Source organism: Bos javanicus, chromosome 1, assembly GCF_032452875.1.
Source record: "Bos javanicus breed banteng chromosome 1, ARS-OSU_banteng_1.0, whole genome shotgun sequence".
Taxonomy (NCBI): Eukaryota; Metazoa; Chordata; class Mammalia; order Artiodactyla; family Bovidae; genus Bos; species Bos javanicus.
In genome coordinates, this window is record NC_083868.1 from 78,968,375 (window position 1) to 78,993,598 (window position 25,224).

Below are 25,224 nucleotides of genomic sequence, written 5' to 3' on the forward strand. Positions count from 1 at the left end.
TGCTAGATGTGGTTGATCTTTCTAGTCCTGAATTCTCCATTTCTTTATTCCTCAATAAGAAAAAAGCAATGACTTCCTTTTAATTAGCAATTTACTCTCCTTTAAGATCCCCACAAGGACAACTCTACAGTACAACCACACTTGGCCAAAACCTATGGATCCAGAGCCTGGATGGACAAACCAACTCATGCCGCAGTGAGTGAAGGTCACTCAGTCATGTCTGATTCTTCACAACCCCATGGACTATACACTCCATGGAATTCTCCAGGCCAGAATACTGGAGTGGGTAGCCTTTCCCTTCTCCAGGGGGATATTCCCAACCCAGGGATCGAACCCAGGTCTCCTGAAATGCAGGCAGATTCTTTACCAGCTGAGCCCCAAGGGAAGCCCCAGGGAGAGGTCATTTAATGCTCTGACCCAAATCTGTTAAAAAAAGTGCTACACATTATTATTATATAAGTTGTTATATTTAAGTAAGTAAACTTCTGAAATAAACCGTATTACATTTTCTAAAGAACATTCACAGAATTCCAAGGATAAAATACAGCAAACATCATATTATTTGCTAAGAGTGTATCTGAAAGTTGTTTTCTATGTTCCAGAAAATCAAAGAGCTAACATAACAAGTAAATATTTCTAGGGAAGTAGCATTTTTGGGAAGTCAACTATTTGACTTTCACTTTGGGAAATTTCCTGAAACTCTGTGTGTAAAATCTGTCAAAATTTTTATGCTTACCACTAATTATTATACACTGATAGTGGTCAAGCCTCTTTGCTTTCTGGGGAAGGGAACTATATTTTCTTCTTTGAAACAGGACAGTGTGAGTGTTTGCTGCTGGCCAAGAAGGAAAGGAGATTTCTAGAGGGATAAATCAGTGATTCCATATGCAAAATGAAATGCATTCTCTTGCCCTTAAATACAAAATAGTACATATTACGAAAGACATTTATTAAAACTATCTAATTTTCCAAAAAGATTAAGGACCTGGGATATCTTCAAACCATATGATACCACTTACATGTGAATAAACAAAAATGGTACAAGTGAACTTACTTACAAAACAGTGTCACAGATGTAGAAAACAAATTCATGGTTAGCAAGGAAGAAAGAGAGGCAGGAATAAGTTCAGAGACTGGGATCAACGTATATACACTACTATATATAAAATAGGTTACTAATTCATGAACCGACAACTTCCACATGTACCAGCTGGGTTTTTAAGAGACAGAAACAGAGACCAAATTGCCAACATTTGTTGGATCATGGAGAAAGCAAGGGACTTCCAGAAAAAACATCTACTTCTGCGTCACTGACTATGCTAAAGCCTTTCACTGTGTGGATCACAGCAAACTATGGAAAATTCTTAAAAAGATGGCACTACCAGACCACCTTACTTGTCTCCTGAGTATTATGTGGGTCAAGAAGTGACAGTTAGAACCAGATATGAAACAGACTGGTTCAAAATTGGGAAAGGAGTACAACAAGGCTCTATATTGTCACACTGCTTATTTAACTTAGATGGAGTACATTGTGTGAAATACCGGGCTGGATGAATCACAAGATAGACTCAAGATTGCTGAAAAAAATATCAACAGTCTTAGATATGCAGATGATACCACTCTAATGGCAGAAATTGAAGAACTAAAGAGTCTCCTGATGAAGGTGAAAGGGAGAGTGAAAAAGCTGGCTTAAAACAGTATTCAAAAAACTAAGATCATGGCATCCAGTCTCATTATTTCATTACAAATGGAGAAAAAGTGGAAGTAGTGACAGATTTTATCTTCTTGGTCTCCAAAATCACTGTGGACGGTGAGTGCAGCCATGAAATTCAAAGATGCTTGCTCCTTGGAAGGAAAGCTATGAGAAACTTAGACTGCATATTAAAAAGAGATGTCACTTTGCTGACAAAGGTAGATATAGGCAAAGCTATGACTTTTCCAGTAGTTATATATGGATGTGAATTGGACCATAAAGAAGGCTGAGTGGTATAGAATTGATGCTTTCAAACTGTGGTGCTGGAGAAGCCTCTTGAGAGTTCTCTGGAGTGCAAGGAGATCAAACTAGTCAATCCTAAAGGAAATCAACCCAGAATATTCATTGGAAGGGCTGATGCTGAAGCAGAAGCTCAAATACTTTGGCCACCTGACGAGAAGAGTCAACTCACTGGAAAAGACCCTGATGCTGGGACAGATGGAAGGGAGCAAAAAGAGAAGGGAGCAACAGAGGGTGAGATGGTTAGATAATATCAGCAACTCAATGGACATGAATTTGAGCAAACTCCAGGAGACTGTGGAGGACAGAGGAGCCTGGTGTGCTGAGTCCACGAGGTTGCAGAGTCAGACATGACTTAGTGACTGAACAATAATAACAAGAACAGCACAGTATAGCACAGGGAACTCCATTCAATACTCTATAATGACCTATATGGGAAGAGTCTTAAAAAGAATGGATATATGAATACATACAACTGATTCACTTTGGTGTACAGCAGAAACTTACACAATATTGTGAAACAACTATACTCTAACAAAAATGAATCTAAAAAAATAAAAAACCATTTATGATAGCATCCAGAGTAAGAAATAATTTAACAAAATATGAGTGAAACAATAATACATTGTTAAGGAAACTTAATAAAAGCATAAATGAGCACTATACCATGCTCATAGTTTGGAAGACTCAGTATTAAGATATCAGCTCTTCTCAAATTGATCTATAGATTCAGCAAGATCTCAATTGAAATCACAGGAAGCAATTTTGTGGAAATTGACAAGCTGAAGCTAAAATTTATACAGAGATGGAAAAGACTTAGAATAGTCAAAACAGGCGCTGTAGCTCCGAGAGCAGACGCGGGAGGCCAAGTGGGAGCAGGTGTGGGACAAGCGGCCGCGCTCGCAGTGATTGCTGGAGGAGGTGGGCGCCTCCCGGGGCGCGAGAAAAATTAAAAAAAAAAAAAAGAATAGCCAAAACACTTTTGAAAGAGAATAAAGATGGAAAGCTTATATTTCCAGATTTCAAAATATTTTATAAAAGTCAGAGATGAAGACTGTGTGGCATTGCCTTAAGGATAGATATATAAGTTTATAGGATAGAACAAAGTCCAGATGAACTCACACATTTGTGATCAATTGATTTTTGTCAAAGGTGTCAAGGCATTTCAATGAAAGAAAGAGTCTTTTCAACAACTCATGCTGCGAACAGTGTATATACCAATGGGGGGTGACCTTTGACCCCTATCTCACACAGTACACAAAAATCAACTTTGAAGTGAAATTATAGCCCTGAATTTACCTGAAAAAAAAAATATGAAAAAAAAAAAGCATAGAAGAAAGTGACTGTGACCATGAGGAGGCAAAAATATCTAAAGACACAAAAAGCATACACTGTAGAAAATAAAAGTGATAAACTGACTTTCATTAAAATTAAATACTTCTGCTCCTAGGAAACAACATTAAGAAAGTGAAAAGTAAATTTACAGACTGGGATATTGGCAACGCATATATCTAAGGATTCTTATTCACAATATAAAATGTACTGTTACAATAAAAAGACACAAAGCAATTAAAATGTAGGCAAAAAATTTTGATAACACTTCACAAAAGAAGATATACAAATGGCCAACAAGTGCATGAATAACAAGTGTTCCACATCATTAATCAAAAGTAAAATGTAAATATAAACCTCAATCAGATATATCTATAGAGCATGAAAATAGCTAAAATTAAGAAGGCTGATAATACCAAGTGTTTCTAGGGTTAGGAAGCAACTGGCCCTCTCATACATCGTTGGTGAGACTGTAAAATGTTACATTCAGGAAAATAGTGTGGCATTCTCTTACAAAGTTAGTTTCCACATGATCCAGCAATAACTCTGTTAGGTATTTATCCAAGAAAAAAGTATGTTCATATAAAGGCTTATACATGAATGCTCATAGCAGCTTTTTTCATAATTTAAAATAGAAAAAAAAAAAAAAAGCTTCCAAACAAGTGAATGGGTAAACAAAATATAGCATATCCATACAATGGATGCATATACAAATAAAGCTCAAAAAATTATGAGTAAAAACAGTCTAGATGCAAGACTGTATACGATTAATATATGATTTTATTTATATGGAATTCTAGCAAAGGTAAAAATGATCCATGTTAGAATGCATAAAGGTTGCCTGGAGCTGAAGGTAAAGGGGACTGACTGCAAGTGGGCCTGAGAAACCTCCATGGTGAAGTAGAAATGTTCTCTATCCCGACTGTGATGCACTCGGGTGCATACATTTTATTGCATATAAATTGAACCCCAAAGAGATAACGAAAGAATCCCAATCAACAAATTCTACGGACATTCGGCAAATGCAGAAAGTAAAACACACTATGCACATAAAAGCATAAACATAAACACATGTATTCCAGAAGGAGTGTAAAATATTAGCACAATTGTGAACATGAGAAATTGCGTAGCTACTTTAGATATTAAGCTGCTGATGTGACAACATGTGTGTTAATGAGTTCGCCTAAGCTGATTTGGTGGTGTAGGTTTGGGTTTTGGGTGACCAATCTGCTATGTTCTAAAGCAGGGCTTACTCCTTACTTTACTAGGACATAGGACACTTCTTCAAGCATCTTCATTAAACAAGAATGTATTATGTACTGTCTTAGTTATTCAGTAGAAAACAGTGTTCAGATACCATCTGATTTTTATCCTCTAAATCTTAGGTAGGTGGGGCTTCCCAGATGGCTCTAGTGGTAAAGAACCCAGTTACCAATGTAGGAGACATGAGAATCACAGGTTTGATCCCTGAGTTGGGAAGATCCGCTGGAGAAGGGCATGGCAACCCACTCCAGTACTCTTGCCTGGAGAAACTCACTGAAAGAGGAGTCTGGCTGGCTACAGTCCATGAGGTCACAAAGGATCGGACATGACTGAAGCAACTTAGCACGCATGCATAGGTTGGTGGAAGACAAGCACATAAATGATTCTAGTACAGTAAAAGTGTGGAACTTTCCATGACAGAGTAAAAACCACACAGCTTAATTTTAGAAAGACAAAACTTCACAAGAGAGATGACCACTTTAGCTCAGTCTTAATGGGTCACACTGAATATGCAAATATTTAATTTGCAGGGAGGTCTGGGAAGGCATTCAAGAAAGAAGGTGCTCCATGACAAAAGGTACCAAGGTGAGAAGTATCTAGGCAGGTAATTTCTTAGCTGGAAGCTGGGGTGCTTAAAGGGGGATATAAAACTGGAATCTACGCTGGAGTTTCAATTCATCCCATAACTGGCTTGGAACTTCTGACGGCTTTTTTAAAAAGGCAGTTAGTGACAAGTGCAGAGCTGTAGAGTAGAAATATTAATCTGGTAGCATGTATAGAATGAATGAGTGTGGAGTAAGACTAGAGGTAGCATATGCAAGCGTGTACACTCAGTCGTGTCTGATTCTTTTGCAACCCCGTGGGTGGTAGCCCGCCAGGCTCCTCTTTCCATGGGATTTCCAAGTCAAGAATACTGGAGTGGGTTGCCATTCCCTTCTCCAGGGAATCTTCCTGACCCAGGGATTGAACCGTGCCTCTGACTAGAGGTAGAGACAGCCATTAAGAGCCATTTCAACGGCTCAGGTGGGACAACTGAACCAGGACAGTAGCAAGGCGGATCGCAATAAGAAAGCAGAATTGAGATATTGTGAAGGTAGAAACACTGGGATAAATTGTACATGGGTGATGAGGAAGAGGAAGCATAGTCCCACAATGCCAAGGCTGGGTGCCCATCAGGGGTTCAACTGGTGCTTCCCCCTCCAGCTGTTAATCTCATGACACAGCACCATGACTGCCAGAGCCCACCGACGTGTCTGCCCATCGGGAGGGCCACAGCAGAGCCACACACAGTGGCTGGAGATGCTGACGTGGCAGTCGTTGCACCCAAACACCAAAACAACACCCACGGTTTACTAGGTGGAGAAAGCAAGAGGACAGCCTTCAAAAACCCTGATTTGGAATTGTGGCTCACCCATGAATTTGGCATATGAACTTAGGTGAGTGACTCTTATTACTGAGCTTTTGAATCCCCATCAGTAAAAGAGAGACAAACACCTCTATCTGTGCTTATCACTCATGTTTTTCTGCGAAATCCACAAAGCATTTTGGAAACGGAAAAGCCCTGTGTAAAGAGGAATTACTAATATTACAGTCACTGTCCTCTACAAGCAATCTCCTCCATCTTCAGCTTTATACAGATCCAAGTATTACTAGCATCTGACCCAAAACCTGTATCTGTATCCATCCCTCTCCATATCCTATCTCTTCTTGGTTTCTCTGATCCTGGAATTGCGTGATATTTAGTAAGAGGATTTACCCTAAAGCTTTCTCCCAAATGCCACCAATTCTCTGCTGGACACCCGATCTATACCACCTTCTCTTTTCCACAATTAAAGGAAATTTAAATATTTTGATATTATTTGAATATTTGAAATGCTACTATATTCTCAGATATTTTCTTAATCTCAACAATTCCCAGGTCTTGGGGGCCTGTCAACACTGACCCCAGCAGTTCATTACCTTCACTCTCCTCTGAAACATTAAATATCTCCCAGTTTCAAACACTAAATGAACAGCAGTGATATGTTCTGACTCTGAATAAACCAACACAAAACTTTGTGTTGGATTTATCAAAATGTGGTTTGTTGATCTCCAAGTTCTCCCCATCTTGAAAGATTTTCCAAGGAAATTTTACCAGATGATTTAGAATGTAACCTAACTCCCACACCAGGTGGGCCTCCACAGCTTTCCCGAGATGCATAGTACCAGCACTCTTCATATTATGGAGTAAACGCTGAGCGCCAAAGAACTGATGTTTTCAAAGTATGGTGCTGGAGAAGACTCTTGAAAGTTCCTTGGACAGGAAGGAGACCAAACCAATCAATCCTAAAGGAAATCAACTCTGAATATTCTCTGGAAGGAGTGATGCTAAAGCTGAAGTTCCAATACTTTGGCCACCTGACGTGAAGAGCTGACTCACTGGAAAAGACCCTGATGCTGGGAAAGACTGAGGGCAACAGAAGAAGTGGGTGACAGAGGATGAGATGGTGGGATGGCATCATCGACTCAATGGACATGAGTTGAGCAAACCCTGGGAAATAGTGAATGCCTGTTGCAGTTTATGGGGTTGCAAAGAGTTGGGACACAACTGAGCAACTGAACGACAATAACTTCTGTCTCTTCACCAGAGCCAAGGCGGTCATAGATTAGGTTTATGACAAGGAAGTGGAACCTCGAGGTCCTTACTCTGGGGCTTTCAAAAGCTGACTCACCTCACGTGAAAATTAGAGAAAATACGCATCCCATCTCACAGGAATGTGAAGCTAACACACAGGGAAAAGTTCTGTGAACAACACAGCAACTCACAGATATAAGCTTTTATAAAATGGCAAAGAGAAGAGATTCCACTGTGACTTTAAGAGGATTTCCAGCAAGAAGGGAACATTTCTCTCTTAAACAACTAAAAAAACTTGCTTATAACAATATTTTTCAAGGAACTCAGCTCAGATGGTCCAGGAAACACATTATGGTCTACTGTAGCATGCAAATTCATTGCTCAGCACATTATGGAAACACAAATATAATCACGATCCCCTAAGCCTTGCAGGTTCTGATTTGGGCTTCTCCTTCCTTTCCTCATTCTTTTTTTCCTTTCTTTTTCTTTTCCTTTTCTTTCCTATTTTCTCCTTCCTTTCTTCTACCTCCTCTTTTATATTATACCACGGCATGGAGAAATTAAAGCAGCTTTTCTCAAACATAAAGGAGATTCATTTCTTTCATTTTTAAAAACCTTTTTCCTTAATGGGTTAAATGCCAAATCCCTAAGAACTTCTTGAGGTAACAAAAGATAATTGTTTAAGCCACAGAGGTATATTTTCCATCGGTGCCTAAAAAAGTTGGAAATAAAGCCAGTGTAAAAGCTGAATCCAAGTCCTCACTTGGCAATTATTCAGCCCTTGGAAATTTCCAGGCCCTTTGCAATCATTAATTAATTAGTGAAGATGACATTCCACTTTACTGAGGCTGAGAGCGTGACATAAAAAGGTCTAGAGGCTTTCCTAAAGCTGAAAGAAGAATGTCAAGGGAGGAACTAGGATTAGAATTAGGAGCTCGTTTCTCAAGCCAAGAGTTACATTGCTTAGCCAAGCCAAGTCACTATTTGAGACAATAGGGTCCTCTGTGAACAGGTGCAGTTGAATACAGTAGTGTTCTGCTCAAAGACCAACTGTGAAAGAGACCACCCCTTCATCCATCAATGCCCCCCAACACACCCCAGACAACCACTCTCCTTAATAATCACTGCAAAAAGTACATGATTTGATTTACATTTTTAAAATGTATAGTATGATGTTAAAACACACGACACTGTTGAAAAATAAATATTTCAGATTTTTTTTTTAATGACAAGAAATCTATTGATATCCAGGATCTTCAATATTGGAATAGATCACCCTGAATAATTATCTTATTCCAATAAGGAAAATAAAGTTTCAGGCTTTCTGCAGAGTGGTTAATAGAAATTCATTCTGTCATCTCAAGTAAGTTGATGAAGACAGGACCAAATATTAGTGATATGTCTGGACCTAATAGTTTAGATCCAGGTCTTGCAGTGGGTGCGGATTCTTTTTCCTATTCCACTGGATTGGTTCCAGATTGTCCAGAGACATGGTGGGAAAACAGGAAACTTGAATTTGGGTTCAGTAGTTCTCACCAGGTCATTCTCTCCACCTAGACATACTTTTGCTCTGTCTCATGTCTGTTTCCCCAGGTTGGGTAATAGGATCATTAAACAACTCAGGCCTGAGTCCCCTGCCCTTATGATGATCACCCAGTAATCCTATTACAGTCAGGGTGTTTCAGACAGGGCAAAACTGCATAGCTACTTGAACTTAAACAGTGAAGGCCATTGTCTCAACCTAAACTTTCAATCTTCTATAGGAGAATTTGTTGCGGTTGTCCCAAAGTGAGGTAAAGCTGAATAACCCCATTTTTTTCTCAACAGGTCACTTCAGGGCCAGGAGGGATGAAAACAAATATACTGCAATGTTAACAAAGGGCAAGGCTGCCCAGGTTGGCTATTTTGGGCAATATTTAAAAAAAAAAATAAAACAGAAAACCCTGAATAACATTTCTTTTCATAAAGAGATTTTTTCAAAAGAAAGTCTGTCCAAGAGTAATGTCTCAAAAACACTTAACATTTTTTGCCTGGAGTCTTTATGTTGGAAAATGATCATGGCTGGTTCACTTCTATGTAATGGGCATTTGTAAGATAGATGGATACCTCTAGCTATCCTCAGGCCTCACCTGCTAGGAAGGGTTCCTTACCCCTAAGGAACCTAAAATCCACCTGCACCAGAGCTGATGCTTTCATGTGAGAACAGTGATTGAATAAACTCCCTGGAAGAGTGAGGACCTACTAATTTTTGTTATAATATTGAAAATGCAAATGGATATGTCTTGAAATTGACGATCTCAAATGTGTAAAGGGTTAAATATATATAATACAAACTTCCATCCACCCAGGTTACCAATGAACTTCTATTTAATCCAGGCTTCTCCAATTTCTGATTTCTCATGGTTCTGACTAAAGGGAAGGGAAAGGTTGGTTTTAACACAATGGCTGGAAACTAGATTTGTTTCTCCATCTCACTCCTTCCAAGTAACTCTCCTTGGTTCCTCTTTTCAAGGTGAGAGGAAACATGATCATGTTGGTTCCAGCAGTCAAGAAAAACCCAAGCTGTAGGTGAGTAGGTGTGTATAGTATTGTATGTTGCCTATTCATAAGAAGTTCATAACTAAACATGTTGACTTAAAACTAATACAAGCTTGAAATTAAATCAAACAATAAATAAGAGAACTGTCATAAAGAAATTTTTTTTAAGTTGCCTAATAGAATTAAAGGTTGGAGAGTAATATTTTTTCCTGGAGGATCACTGATGTAGATAAACAAGGGCCACTGTACTCCAGCCCCCTCCCAAAGAAAATTAGATAAGGTATCTGTATTACCTTAGCCTCAGCTGTCTCCTGGGCCCTTATCCACTTGTTCTTCCCTAGCAGTCACTGTGGCACCAACTTTGCCTGGGTTGTGACCACCTTCACAAGAGCCCAATCTGACAGCAGTTCATCTTGGGTTGCCCTGAGCACCTCTCACCTCCACACCTAGGGATTCCCTACCCCTGCTAAGACATCAGATGCTTCAGATCTATTTAGTGACCAAGTAAATGCAACATCTAAGTGTGAGGAAGTCTCTAACCCATGGTAGAAGGCTTTGATCAACAGGAAACAAGAGTGGGAAAATAAATTATTTTTCCTTCTTTCCCATGGAAGAGATTATCCTGAGCTGCTATGGTTCATATGGTCTTTTGGAAGCTGGTCCTTCAAAACTGAACAATTAGTTGTACTTGATACTTAACAGATTTCATATTGATAACACTTTCCCATATCTCCAAGTAGGATCTCCCCATTTTCTTGCCTCTATCCAAGTGCTTCCTTCAGACTGTACTTTTTAATGAAATAAAAGTAGCACATATATTAACACTTTTGCCTTAGGATCTGCTTTCTGGGGAAGGCAGGCCAAGATAGGTACCCTTTTATTCCCACCACTATGTTAATAAGTTTCCTACCTTTGGTTGCAGTGGTGGTACACAGGGCGCTGGAACAGGATCTGTGATATAGGTCTTCTTGGGACCAGCAACTGGATACATCCCAGCAGGGTTCTGGTTCCCAGGGCCAGAAGGAGTATACCCTTGTTCCCGTTTCCAGGTATTTGGATGGCCTTGTTGACCATAGGAAGGATCAGAGTCATTTTTGCCCCCATAGCCAGGCCCCACTGCGCAATAGGGTTCATAATAGCGTCCTTGGTTGGGAGCATACCCATACCCAGGCTCAGGCTGAAGTCCTGGTGGTGGAACATATGCATAATCCATGCCTCCCCGTGTAGAAGGAGGTGGACCCTGGCCAGACATAGGAATTGGTTGAGTGTTATAACCTTGGGCCCCTGGCCCTGAACCATAAAATTGTCCTGGTGAAGGAGCAGCCATGTAATGGGAGCTGGGCTGGGCTGACTTCACCTGCACATTGAAGGTAGGTCTTGAAGGCGTGGATGCTGTAGTGTAAGAAGCTGGGACAGGCTGAGGCTGGGGTTTTAGTGTTCCAATTGGTGCCACAGGGATTGGTCCAGCCTGGGGTGCAGGCTGTGGCTTCATTGTAGACTTCTTAGTTGCTGTCAGAGGGGGTTGGTTTGGTATGACCATTCTCTTATGTCCTGTGACAGGGGTGGAGACTGGAGGAGAAGCTGTTGAACTAGTAGTACCCTAAAGCAGGAGAGAGAAAAGGAAAAAAAAAGACAAAGATTACTGCTAATGTAAAATAAATATACATAAACAAATATTAATAAATGTTATTATATTTTTGTATTAATTCTGCAAAACAAAAAGAAGGCATGGCTCCTGCCATCTAAGAGTTCACAGACTAACACAAAAATCAACTGTGCTTCTGTGCAATGAACAATCCAGAAAAGAAACTAAGGAAACAATTCCACTTATAATAACATCAGAAAGAAAGAAAAAAAAACTTAACCAAAGAGGTGAAAGAATTACACACTGAAAAGTACAAAATACTGCTGATAAATTAAAGAAGACACAACTCAATGGAAAGACACGCAATCTTCATGGATTGAAAGACAATATTGTAAATACGTTAATACTATCCATAGGAATCTACAGATTTAATGTAATCCCTGTAAAAATTCCAACTGAACTTTTCTGAAAAATGGAATCTCAAGAGACTGAATAGCCAAAACAACCTTAAAAGAAGATTGAAGTTCCCACATGCAATTTCAAAATTTATTACAAAATTATAATAAGCAAACAATGTTCTCCTGGCATAAAGACAAACATAGACCAATGAGATAGAGCAGAGAACCTAGAAATGAACCCTTGCATACACGGTCACTTGACTTTTGACTTGGGTGCCAAGATCATTTGATGGGGAAAGGATAGTTTTTATAGTAAGTGGTGCTGGGAATACCAGACATCAACATGCAAAAGAATGAAGCTGGACCCTTACTTTACACCACATACAAAGAATACCCCCAAATCAAAATGTAAGAGAGAAAGCTCTTTTTTAAAAAATAGAGAAAAAAAATTATGACAGTGGACTTGGTAATGACTTTTTAAAATATATACTGAAATATCAGAGCCAAGAGAAAATAAATTGAACAATGTGATCTCAAACAAACTGCCCAAAGACTTGATCACCATAAAGTGCAATACTAGAAAAAGAGAGGGGAAGGGCTAAACAGAGGGAACAAAAGTAAAAATGAGAAGCATTGAGAGGAATAAATATACACCCCTGGCACAATCAAAGAAATACTAAGTTTAGGATCAAAGATTCCTGTTAACAGTGATTTACTAAAGATAACACAAAAGCAGCCTTCTCCGCCCTTATGTCTTCTATTTCTATTGCATTCATTTGTTCAATTCAAAAATACTTGCTGAATATCCTAAAAAGGACCCAAGAGCACAAAGATTAAGAGACCTTTTGCTTAACTGTGAGATGTCTTGGTTAGTCTGGGAATAAGTAAAGGCTGGAAATTCAAACATGCATCCTGAGGCACTGATCTATTAGGGATCTGTAAACATGCCAGTAACAATGTTTTAATTTTGCTCTTCCCTACTATGATTAGATTTGTTAATACAAGAAATGAATAACTATACCCTATTTTGGTTGTTCATTAATTTCCAAATAAATTCCAATATGTATAACAAAAAAAAAATATAAGACTATATTATTCTAGTGTCATTTACTCACACCAAGCCATTAGACAGATATACATGGCAGGGGTGCAGGTGCTGCCAACTGCTTTCTCATACACACTCCCCTTCTTCATTACTCAAAAGATTTCAGTTTTATTAAGAGCAGCAATATGCTCACACTTCCCTAGATTACTTTGCATGCAGGAGTTGCCATATGATGCAGCTCAGGCCAATGAGATGTATGCAAAGCATTTCTGGAAAAACTAGAGCTCTCCTGACATAGCATCATCCCTTCCTAGTGTTCCCCTTTCCTCCTTCCCTCCTGGGATGTGGCTGTGGGGCTGGACATGGTACAGCTATCCTATTCTCGCCATAATATCCAAGTAGATCTATTTAGATATATGGCTTTTTGAGGATAGCTTTATGGTGATCTCAGCCAGAGATAAACATTAAAACAATCCCAGGGACATGTGATTACATACAGTGGTTCTCAGCTGGAGAGGGAGTCACCTAGTGACCAGGGAGAGATTAGAAATGTGTGGCAATGCCTTTTATTGTCACAGTGATTAGGGGATGCTATTTTCATTGAGCAGGTAGAAGGTGAAAACACATCAGTGTTAAACCAAAGAGGACAACAGTGCCCCTGTCGACAGATACTAAAACCTCTTGAGTGTGTATGCCCAGCATCATATACGAAACGAGTCGCCAGTCCAGGTTCGATGCACGATACTGGATGCTTGGGGCTGGTGCACTGGGACGACCCAGAGGGATGGTATGGGGAGGGAGGAGGGAGGAGGGTTCAGGATGGGGAACACATGTATACCTGTGGTGGATTCACTTTGATATATGGCAAAACCAATACATTATTGTTAAGTTATAGAACAGTCTTATGGACTCTGTGGGAGAGGGAGAGGGTGGGAAGATTTGGGAGAATGGCATTGAAACATGTAAAATATCATGTATGAAACGAGATGCCAGTCCAGATTCGATGCACGATACTGGATGCTTGGGGCTAGTGCACTGGGACGACCCAGAGGGATGGTATGGGGAGGGAGGAGGGAGGAGGGTACAGGATGGGGAACACATGTATACCTGTGGTGGATTCATTTTGATATTTGGCAAAACTAATACAATTATGTAAAGTTTAAAAATAAAATTTAAAAAAAATTAATAAAAAAATAAATAAAATAAAAAAAAATGGGAAAAAAATAAAATAAATAAATAAAAAATAAAATAAAAAACTCTTGAGTCACATTTCTTCCAGGAACCTGATTGTGATGTCCCTAGCTATCAACCGTGGAGGGTCACTGGTACTTTCGAGGATCTGTCTTTTACAACACACTCTTCTCCGATTCACAATCAACTGCTCCCCTGCACGTTGGTCCTCTTAAATGTACAGGAAGACAGTTCTGACTCTGCTAGCCCCAGATTATCATTTCATCCCTAATGGCTTCTCTATACCCCAATAGACCTATATACACAGGACATTTATAAATCAGTTCCTTGGAAGGGGCTGGTTTCTGTGTGCTATCATTTTTATTGGGTTCTGACTGTGACAGCTATCTTTTCCTATCATTAGTGATTTGTCTCAGTTGTAGTTTCCCAGGGATTTTGTAATTTTAGATTTAGTTTTCTGTTAAGTTATAAGAAACTGTTGAATAGAGTTATCTTTTTTCCCCCTTTTTAGATAGCCTCTCATAGGGCCAACTTGCCATTTCCTTTTGTGTCTTGGTGGAGTAGCATTTCCCTCTCTAGGAAGGTGGTCCCAATAGTACCCAATAGAAGATGTTATTTCCACATTAAGCAATTTGTTAAAATACATATCATGAAAAAACAGGCTTCCCTGGTGGCTCAGAGGTTAAAGAGTCTGCTTGCAATGCGGGAGACCCGGGTTCGATCCCTGGATTCGATCCCTGGGTTGGGAAGATCCCCTGGAGAAGGAAATGGCAACCCACTCCAGTATTCTTGCCTGGAGAATCCCATGGACAGAGGAGCCTTGTAGGCTACAGTCCACGGGGTGGCAAAGAGTCGGACACGACTGAGCGACTTCACTTTCACTTTTTTTCATGAAAAAACTCCAAGATAAATACTCAGTAAGATCCTGATATTCTGAAGAAGAGAGTACAGAAGATTCAGTTTGAACCTAAAAACATATAAAGTTAGATTTTTTTAGTCAACCATGTCAATCTTAAAAAAATGTCTGCATGAATGGAATTGAATATAAGAACGAATAAAGCTTTTCTTTTCTTTGATGACTCAAGATCAGCAGAAACCCAGAGTTCCTATTTTAAACACTTTACAAACCCAACTATAAATGGAGACAGTGACAGAGCAACTGGGTTAACGGCAGGCATACTCTACACCGCAGCTGGAAAGGAGTCTGCCCCCAAACAGTCACATACTTTGAAGATGAAAACCAGTCATATTTATAAAGTAAACAACAAAGAATTAATCCTAATCCTTAGAAGCAACTTTTTTCAACCAATTTCTCTTTTTCTTTCTTGGTGAACATGCACACATGTGCACACACACACACTGGCTTAAAGATTCCTAACGTCTTTGAAGGAAGGCATCAGGGCGCAATTTCAGGAGCCACTGCATTCTTCTAGGAAACAGCTCACTAGATGAGAAGGATTCTCAAAACTATATTATAAATTCTGCTGTGTATGTGCCGGCATGTCTCTGAGTGTTTTCTATCTCATAGTTACGTGTGTGAAAATAGCACATTTAGCTATAATTTTTTTTCATTTGCAATTTAAAATTCTTTACCTCATTGGAGGTGGAAGGGGGTAAAGAACAGGAATCATTTTAAAGCATATTTATTTATGTTCTTCATGGTAAAAGAGAGCTATGGCAACACTTTCCTGGCCCACATATTCAATTAAATACATAGCGAAACTTTTCTACTTACTGGATTAGACATTTCCAAATATTTATTTTTGGCATTTCATTTCTTTTTCTTTTTTTGCAGGAATTCTTGAAGTTTTATCATGATTTAACATTTTAATTTTGAAAATCATGCACATTTTAAAGATGACACACACACACACATATACACATACATATATATTTTTTCCCTGAGACTCGAATCTCTGTAGCAGTCTTTTAATATGGTTGTTTGTCGATCAATCATTCTCTAGGCTTCTTCAACATGGAAAGCTTGACAGGCTAATGGAAGGAGAGTAGTATTCCAGGATGAAGAGGGCATGTCTACCTGCCCCCCAGGAGTTTGCAGTCTTGAGGAAGGACTGATAAATAATCAATAACTGTTGAATGGATGTCTCCACTACCAGAAAGAACTGGCTGTGGCCAAGAAACAAGAACAGACAAGGGGCTATAAGTGCACATCTCGTGCCCACTTTGGGAGCAAGCCCTCAACTTCCTTTATGCCCAAAGTGGAATAACAACTAACATTCCTCTACCCTTCTCACCCATGACCCACCCATTCCCTAAACACACCCCCGCATGTGTACATGTGCACACACGCTTCTAATCTAATCTACTACCATGTCTTCTACATAGTTCAGTTCAGTTCAGTTCAGTTGCTCAGTCATGTCTGACTCTTTGCGACCCAAGCATTGCAGCACGCCAGGCCTCCCTGTCCATCACCAACCCTGGGAGTTCATTCAACTCACATCCATCGTATCGGTGATGCCATCTAGCCATCTCATCCTCTGTCATCCCCTTCTGCTCCTGCCCCCAATCCCTCCCAGAATCAAGGTCTTTTCCCATTAGTTAACTCTTCACATGAGGTGGCCAAAGTATTGGAGTTTCAGCTTTAGCATCATTCCTTCCAAAGAACACCCAGGGCTGATCTCCTTTAGGATAGACTGGTTGGATCTCCTTGAAGTCCAAGGGACTCTCAAGAGTCTTCTCCAACACCACAGTTCAAAAGCATCAATTCTTCGGCACTCAGCTTTCTTCATAGTCCAACTTTCAGATCCATACATGACTACTGGAAAAACCATAGCCTGGACTAGACAGACCTTTGTTGGCAAAGTAATGTCTCTGCTTTTGAATATGCTATCTAGGTTGGTCATAACTTTCCTTCCAAGGAGTAAGCGTCTTTTAATTTCATGGCTGCAATCATCATCCGCAGTGATCTTGTAGCCCAGAAAAATAAAGTCTGACACTGTTTCCACTGTTTCCCCATCTATTTGCCATGAAGTGATGGGATCAGATGCCATGATCTTTGTTTTCTGAATGTTGAGCTTTAAGCCAACTTTTTCACTCTCCTCTTTCACTTTCATCAAGAGGCTTTTTAGCTCTTCTTCACTTTCTGCCATAAGGATGGTGTCATCTACATATCTGAGGTTATTGATATTTCTCACGGCAATCTTAATTCCAGCTTGTGCTTCTTCCAGCCCAGCGTTTCTCATGATGTACTCTGCATAGAAGTTAATAAGCAGGGGGACAATATACAGCCTTGATGGACTCCTTTTCCTATTTGGAACCAGTCTGTTGTTCCATGTCCAGTTCTAACTGTTGCTTCCTGACCTGCATATAGGTTTCTCAAGAGGCAGGTCAGGTGGTCTGGTATTCCCATCTCTTTCAGAATTTTCCACAGTTTATTGTGATCCATATATTCAAGGCTTTGGCATAGTCAATAAAGCAGAAATAGATGTTTTTCTGGAACCCTCTTGCTTTTTCGATGATCCAGTGGATGTTGGCAATTTGATCTCTGGTTCCTCTGCCTTTTCTAAAACCAGCTTGAACATCTGGAAGTTCACGGTTCATGTACTGCTGAAGCCTGGCTTTGAGAATTTTGAGCATTACTTTACTAGTGTGTGAGATGAGTGCAATTGTGTGGTAGTTTGAGCATTCTTTGGCATTGCCTTCTTTGGGATTGGAATGAAAACTGACCTTTTCCAGTCCTGTGCCCCCTGCTAAGTTTTCCAAATTTGCTGGCATATTGAGTGCAGCACTTTCACAGCATCATCTTTCAGGATTTGAAATAGCTCAACTGGAATTCCATCACCTCCACTAGCTTTGTTCATAGTGATGCTCTCTAAAGCCCACTTGACTTCACATTCCAGGATATCTGGCTCTAGGTGAATGATCACACCATTGTGATTATCTTGGTCATGAAGATCTTTTTTGTACAGTTCTTCTATGTATTCTTGCCACATCTTCTTAATATCTTCTGCTTCTGTTAGGTCCATACCATTTCTGTCGTTTATCGAGCCCATCTTTGCATGAAATGTTCCTTTGGTATCTCTAATTTTCTTGAAGAGATCTCTAGTGTTTCCCGTTCTGTTGTTTTCCTCTATATCTTTGCAGTGATCGCTGAGGAAGGCTTTCTATCTCTTCTTGCTATTTTTTGGAACTCTGCATTGAGATGCTTATATCTTTCCTTTTCTCCTTTGCTTTTTGCTTCTCTTCTTTTCACAGCTATTTGTAAGGCCTCTCCAGAAAGCTATTTTGCTTTTTTGCACTTCTTTTCCATGGGGATGGTCTTGATCCCTGTTCTCCTGTACAGTGTCACGAACCTCAATCCATAGTTCATCAGGCACTCTATCTACCAGATCTAGTCCCTTAAATCTATTTCTCACTTCCACTGTATAATCATAAGGGATTTAATTTAGGTCATACCTGAATGGTCCAGTGGTTTTCCCTACTTTCTTCAATTTAAGTCTGAATTTGGCAATAAGGAGTTCATGATCTGAGCCACAGTCAGCTCCAGGTCTTGTTTTTGCTGACTGTATAGAGCTTCTCCATCTTTGGCTGCAAAGAATACAATCAATCTGATTTTGGTGTTGACCATCTGGTGATGTCCATGTATAGAGTCTTCTCCTGTGTTGTTGGAAGAGGGTGTTTGCTATGACCTATGTATTCTCTTGGCAAAACTCTATTAGTCTTTGCCCTGCTTCATTCCGTATTCCAAGGCCAAATTTCCTGTTACTCCAGGTGTTTCTTGACTTCCTACTTTTGCATTCCAGTCCCCTATAATGAAAAGGACATCTTTTGTGGGTGTTACTTCTAAAAGACCTTGTAGGTCTTCATAGAATCATTCAACTTCAGCTTCTTCAGCATTACTGGTTGGGGCATAAACTTGGATTACTGTGATATTGAATGGTTTGCCTTGGAAACGAACAGAGATCATTTTGCCATTTTTGAGATTGCATCCAAGTACTGCATCTTGGACTCTTTTGTTGACCATGATGGCTACTCCATTTCTTCTAAGGGATTCCTGCCCATGGTAGTAGATATAATGGTCATCTGAGTTACATTCACCCATTCCAGTCCATTTTAGTTCACTGATTCCTAGAATGCCAATGTTCACTCTTGCCATCTCCTGTTTGACCACTTCCAATTTGCCTTGATTTATGGACCTAATATTCCAGGTTTCTATGCAATATTGCTCTTTACAGTATCGGACCTTGCTTCTATCACCAGTCACATCCACAGCTGGGTATTCTTTTTGCTTTGGCTCCCTCCCTTCATTCTTTCTGGAGTTATTTCTCCACTGATCTCCAGTAGCATATTGGGCATCTACCGACCTGGGGAGTTCCTCTTTCAGTATCCTATCATTTTGCCTTTTCATACTGCTCATGGGGTTCTCAAGGCAAGAATACTGAAGTGGTTTGCCGTTCCCTTCTCCAGTGGACCACATTCTGTCAGACCTCTCCACCATGACCCACCCGTCTTGGGTGGCCCCACAGGGCATGGCTTAGTTTCATTGAGTTAGACAAGGCTGTGGTCCGTGTGATTAGATTGACTAGTTTTCTGCGATTATGGTTTCAGTGTGTCTGCCCTCTGATGCCCTCTTGCAACACCTACCGTCTTCCTTGGGTTTCTCTTACCTTGGACGTGGGGTTTCTCTTCACTGCTGCTCCAGCAAAGCGCAGCACTGCTCCTTACCTTGGACGAGGGGTATGTCTTCTACATAAGCCCTTAATATCTCTGGCATCCCTGTACTTTACCCTAGTCTCACTTTCTCTCTCCCAGTTCTGGCTTTCATCATCACTTTTCAGAGCTCTTTATAGTCATGTCCTAATGTTATCTCTCTCCCATATCTCCTTAGTACTGTCATAGTGATATTACCTCTAATGTGAATACTTGATCCTGACTCATTTGCAAATGATTCTGCCTTGTGTTGAACTTTTTATTATTCTCTCTACCTTTTTAAATACACTTTATAAGGACTCTGCAATCTAGCCCTTGCCTTCCTGTCCAGCCACCTCCCTATTTCCACCATCACTCACAGTATACATCCAATATTAGGCTTATGTAGAGATAAGAATAGACCATACACTCATGTGTCTACTCATATCTGTTAGCCAGGACCTCCTTCTACCATCTATGACTTGTTCTTTATAACTCTCCACTATGTTTCTCCTTTGTTGCTCAGACACAGCCATCTTCTGTTTGGCAGTTGCTACTAATTCTTCAGGAGAAGGCAATGGCATTCCACTCCAGTGATGCCTCTTCTGTAATGTCTTTCCAGAAGTCTAGAGACCTTCATTCAACAGTTACTATGTATTCACCCCTGTACCATATTATAAACTGCTGGGGAACAGGGAGACATCCTAAAATACTATCCTCTTCCCAATAGCTCACAGAGATTAACATGTTGATGATATTCACAAAATGCTTAATAGAAAAATGAAAATCACCTAGAAGGATTTCTACAGTACTTTAGTCATAGCCACAATGGGCTTTGTATAGACCTCCATTAAAGCAATTACCTTACAGTGTTTTAATAACTGACTTGCTTTTTTCATAAGTTGGGAAGAAGTCAAACTGCAAGCTGAAAGTGAAAGTGTTAGTCGCTCAGTAGTGTCCGACTTTTTGTGACCCCATAAAAAATAGCCTGCCAGGCTTTTCTGTACATGGGATTCTCCAGGTAAGAATACTGGAGTGGCTTGCCATTCTCTTCTTCAGGGGATCTTCCTGACCCAAGGATTGAACCTGGGTCTCTCACATTCAGGCAGATTCTTTACCATCTGAGCCACCAGGGAAAAATCAAATTATCATGGTCATAGGTAGAAATTTGTCTTCTGTAATAGAAAGGGCAGTCAAGAACCACCATGTCTATTCGACAGTGGTAGCAAGGACCCAGCCTCTTTATAGCTTTCTGCCAGAAGTACTTTCCCAATATTTTTATAAAAGTGCTACTGACAACTTGAGTCAACATGTTGCCCAATGGCCCCTGAATAATGATCCTTTTTATCTGACACAGGACCTCTTCTCCTCTCTCTCTATTAAATCTCTCCAGAACTATGCCCACAACTTGAAATACCTTCTCTGTATGAACACTCTCCTGAATTTCTATCTGCAGAACCCATCTATACTTGAAATACCAGGTCCAAATATTCAACTGTCTATTTCATGCGTTTACTTGGATGTCTCAGACACTCTTCAGCCTCAAGATGTTAAAAACTGTTTCAGCATCTTCCTTCAATCTGCTTTTCATGCCTTTCATTTGGTTTTCTTGTCCATTCTGGTGTTTTTCAAATGAGAACACTAGAAGTCATTCTTGACCCTCTCCCTCACATCCCATTCAAGCATCAAATCCTGGTGATCTTATTCCCTAAAGAGGCAACATCTGCATTACACCATTTCCTCTATTGTAAGCCAACTCCAAGACACTACACCACCTCTCCACAAGGACTTATCCAACAGCACTCACTCTGGTCTCCCAGTGTCTATGCTTGTTCCCCTTTAATGAATCCTTCATTCTGTAGGAAGAGTTAAGTAAGAATGGTGGGATGTGCATGCTCAGTTATGTTCGTGTGACTTTATGGACTATGGCCCACCATAGTGCTGGAATGTGCTGGAATTTTCCAGGCAAGAATACTGGAGTGGGTTGCCATTTCCTTACTCCAGAGGATCTTCCTGACTCAGGGATCAGACTCTCATTTCTGGCATCTCCTTCATTGGCAGGCAGATTCTTAACCACTAGCGTCACCTGTAAGAGGGTATGGTGGTTTGGTGGTTTAGTCGCGTCCGACTGATTGCAACCCCATAGACTATAGCCTGCCAGGCTCCTCTGTCCATAGGATTCTCCAGGCAAGAACACTGGAATGGATTGACATTTCCTTCTCCAGGGGGATCTTTCCAACCCAGAAATCAAGCCCGGGTCTCCTGAATTGCAGGCAGATTCTTTACCAATTGAGCTATGAGAGAAGCCCGTAAGAGGGTATAGGAAGAGTGATTTCTCCCAAATGCATATCTAATCACATTACTTTCCTGCTGAAAAGTCTTCAGTGCTTTAGTGGAGTGATTGGGACCCAGTCTCTCTCTTCTGCCTCTCCTTGAGAGGTCAACGTCATGTCACTCTCTGACACTGACTTCCTTTCATAGTTGACGTGCCAGACTGTCTGCCATCTCATGGATTATATCTCTGTGCTTCCCCACCTCTCTCTGGATTCTATATTGAGCTAATTTCTAAGAACCCTTGAAGTCTCAGCCTGAGTGTCAGTTTCCTCAGTGAAACATTGCCCAAATCCTCTGGCACAATGAGCACTCTATCTCTCCTCTTCTGCACGTATCACGCTTGTGTATGTCTCTTTTCATAGGGTTAGAGACAGTCCCCTTTTTACTGCTGCTTTTCACTGTCTTTTTTCAAATAGCATATAATAGGCATTTAACAAATATTTGAATAAATGAATAATGGTCTCCCAAGAAAAATGCATTTCTCTTCTCAGATTGCAAAAAAAAAAAAAAAAAAAAGGCAAAATATAAGGTATCTCATTTCATTACTTGACAATCAAGGAAGTCTCATATGTTTAATGCATGCTTAATTACAGTAACCTCATTAGTCTCTTCCTCCCTCTAAATAATTTAAGGACTTTACTCTTGGAATTTATTAATTACTACTATCTTTCAAAGAAGCATCTGAAGTGCTTATTTTCATTTTAATGGTCAGATTATATATGTAAGTTTTACTTGATACTCACTCAAATCCCCTACAGAAAGAGTCAAGTGGCAAATTTTAAATAACTGTACCATGAAAAGAAAGAAACTAAAACATTTAAAAATAATCTTTAACACACATTGAAAGGAAACATATTTTGAATTAACTATCAAATAACTATAATATCCCAATCCCATAAAATCTAAATAATCCAAAGTATCTATTCAACAAAAATTTACTGAAATTCTGCTATGTTAGGCACTGAGCTAGTTGCTAAAGCCACAAGAAGACAAAGGGAATCAAAGTTGCTGCACTAAATAATTCTTCATTCAAATTTTTTACAAAAATGTTTGTAGTGAGCAAAAATGACTTCTATTTGGAACGAAAACTTTCTAAGGTAACAGAAAGGGAAAATATATAAAAGCTAAAGTCTGACATATACACAGCAACATAAAACTCAAATCGCTTTCCTTAAATTTGGTTCTAGATATTATAAACACATGAAAATATGCTTAAGATGTTAAATGAAAATGTAAATGTTAAATGAAAAACACAGAATGTGAAATCAATCATATGTACAATACAACTGAGGCTACACAGAATGGTATTTCCATATGGGCGAGGACTAGACAAACTATGGAAAGAGTGATGGTTGATTTGTTAGAAGATAGGGTTACAAATATTTCAGCTTCAATTTTCTTTTCACAACAGTTGTGTAAAGTTATTTGAACAAAACCTAATGGCCATTTGTCACTTGGAACTATGTATTTCGTCCATATATCTTTGTGGCAGGAAAAACAAACTAAAATACCAACTGGTATTTTTTAAAAGATATAATAATAGTAAACACTTATAAAGCATTTACTTTGCGTAAACATTTTGTATCCAATGCAGTTTATACTTACTCCTCACAGGTACCCTTGAGACAGAATCTATTACTTATCCTTAGTTTCCAGATGAAGATACTGAAGCATATGTATCTTTAACATGTATTTATGCAAGGTTAACGGCTAGCAAATGGCAGACCTAGGATTCAACCCAGGCAGCCTAGTTCTGTTCTGTAGTTTGAAGTTTTAAAAACCATTCTACCTCTCTTCCCCGATGACTCATGGGGTAAAGAATCCACCTGCCATGCAGAAGACATAAGTGACGTGGATTCGAACCCTGGGTCAGGAAGATCCCCTGCAGAAGGAAACGGCAACCGACTCTAATATTCTTGCCTGGAAAATCCTATGGAGAAGGCTGGCGGCCTACAGTTCGAAGGGTTGCAAAGGGTTGGACACAACTGAGCAACTAAACACTACTATCATTCTTGGGTAAAGAAAAAGTAAAATAAACCACATATGAGAAATTCACATAAACAAACATAGAGGCCTTCTCAGTCTATGTGGGTTCAGAAAAATATTTCTGTGTAGAAGAAAACTAATGGAGTAAATGGTGCAACAGACAGCAAGTGATACTTAGCACTGTTATCTGGGAAACAACCGAGGGACATGAGCTGTGTAAAATAAGAGCCCGTGGTGCAAGGCAGCTGCTGTGCTGTGCTGCGCTGTGTCAGTTGATTACTGCTGTGTGGAAAATGGATCAGAGTTCCTCTTCTGACTTTAAAGCTATGCTCATTTTTTTTTTTTTGGGCAAACACGAGGAAGCCAAATGAAGGATTTTTACAGGCCAATTGTACTGCAGGAGGTGCATTTTCCAACTTCTATTCTCAGTTAAGGATACTGGCAGATAGAAATAGTGCCCTAGAGGATGATCAATTAAATTGAAGGGTCCTGCAGTAAAATTCAGGATCAAAAAATCCCAGCTTTGCCACTATTTAGAGCTGAGTGACACTGGAAAATTCACACTACTTCCCCAGATTGACTCTAGCTGAACAACAAACAAGATCTAGGAATGCTGTCATTTTATCCTCCTTTCTAAATGACTAGTCTATCTTATTCTTCACATAAAAGTCGTTCTATAACAACCACCAAAAAAGGAGCTTCACTGCTCAAGACACAGACTTGAGGGGACTATGCTCATGTCTCTTTTCCTTCTAATACTATCCTTATACAAAAGAAGTCATAAGGACATTCAAAACTGAGTGATACCAAGAGTAAATTCTGAATGTTTGCAATGAGTTTTACTGGCCAAAAAGAGCTTGATCTTATCATTAAATTTCACACCAAGCAGGTACTTAATAAACCATGACGGGATAAATGAATGGACAGACCTGGTGTCTGAGTTTACATAGTGCAAGGAAAGAAAAAAAGAAACCCTAGCTTACCTATTTCAGTTATAATGCCATGCATCCTTTTTTTTTTCTTTTTGCTACTTGTTTTTTGCTCAAGAAAAATTACTTACCATTTTTTCCAAGCCCTTAATATAGAAAATGACTTAATTTTGCATCTTGAGTCCCCTCACTGATTGTCTTCCATTATTCAGGGTTTAATACCCACGGTTGCATTCCTTGCTCATTCCAGTCATACACTTTTCATTTGATAGATGACCCCATGAGATAGAAAACAATCCAACAGACTAAGAGCACAATGTATGATATGCTTCTATATATCCAGAAGTACTTTTCAAGTCTAACTGCA

The 25,224-nt window shown here is 39.7% G+C and overlaps 1 protein-coding gene across 14 annotated transcripts in view; it reads right to left on the reverse strand.

The window, feature by feature from the left end:
* Positions 1 to 25,224, reverse strand: part of LPP (LIM domain containing preferred translocation partner in lipoma) — a 759,650-nt gene that overhangs the window by 292,036 nt on the left and 442,390 nt on the right. For all 14 annotated transcript variants that reach the window (XM_061413171.1, XM_061413188.1, XM_061413215.1 and 11 more), the window contains one exon: positions 10,651 to 11,340. In XM_061413171.1, the coding sequence (XP_061269155.1) occupies positions 10,651 to 11,340 (690 nt within the window). The remainder of the gene's footprint in view (positions 1 to 10,650; positions 11,341 to 25,224) is intronic.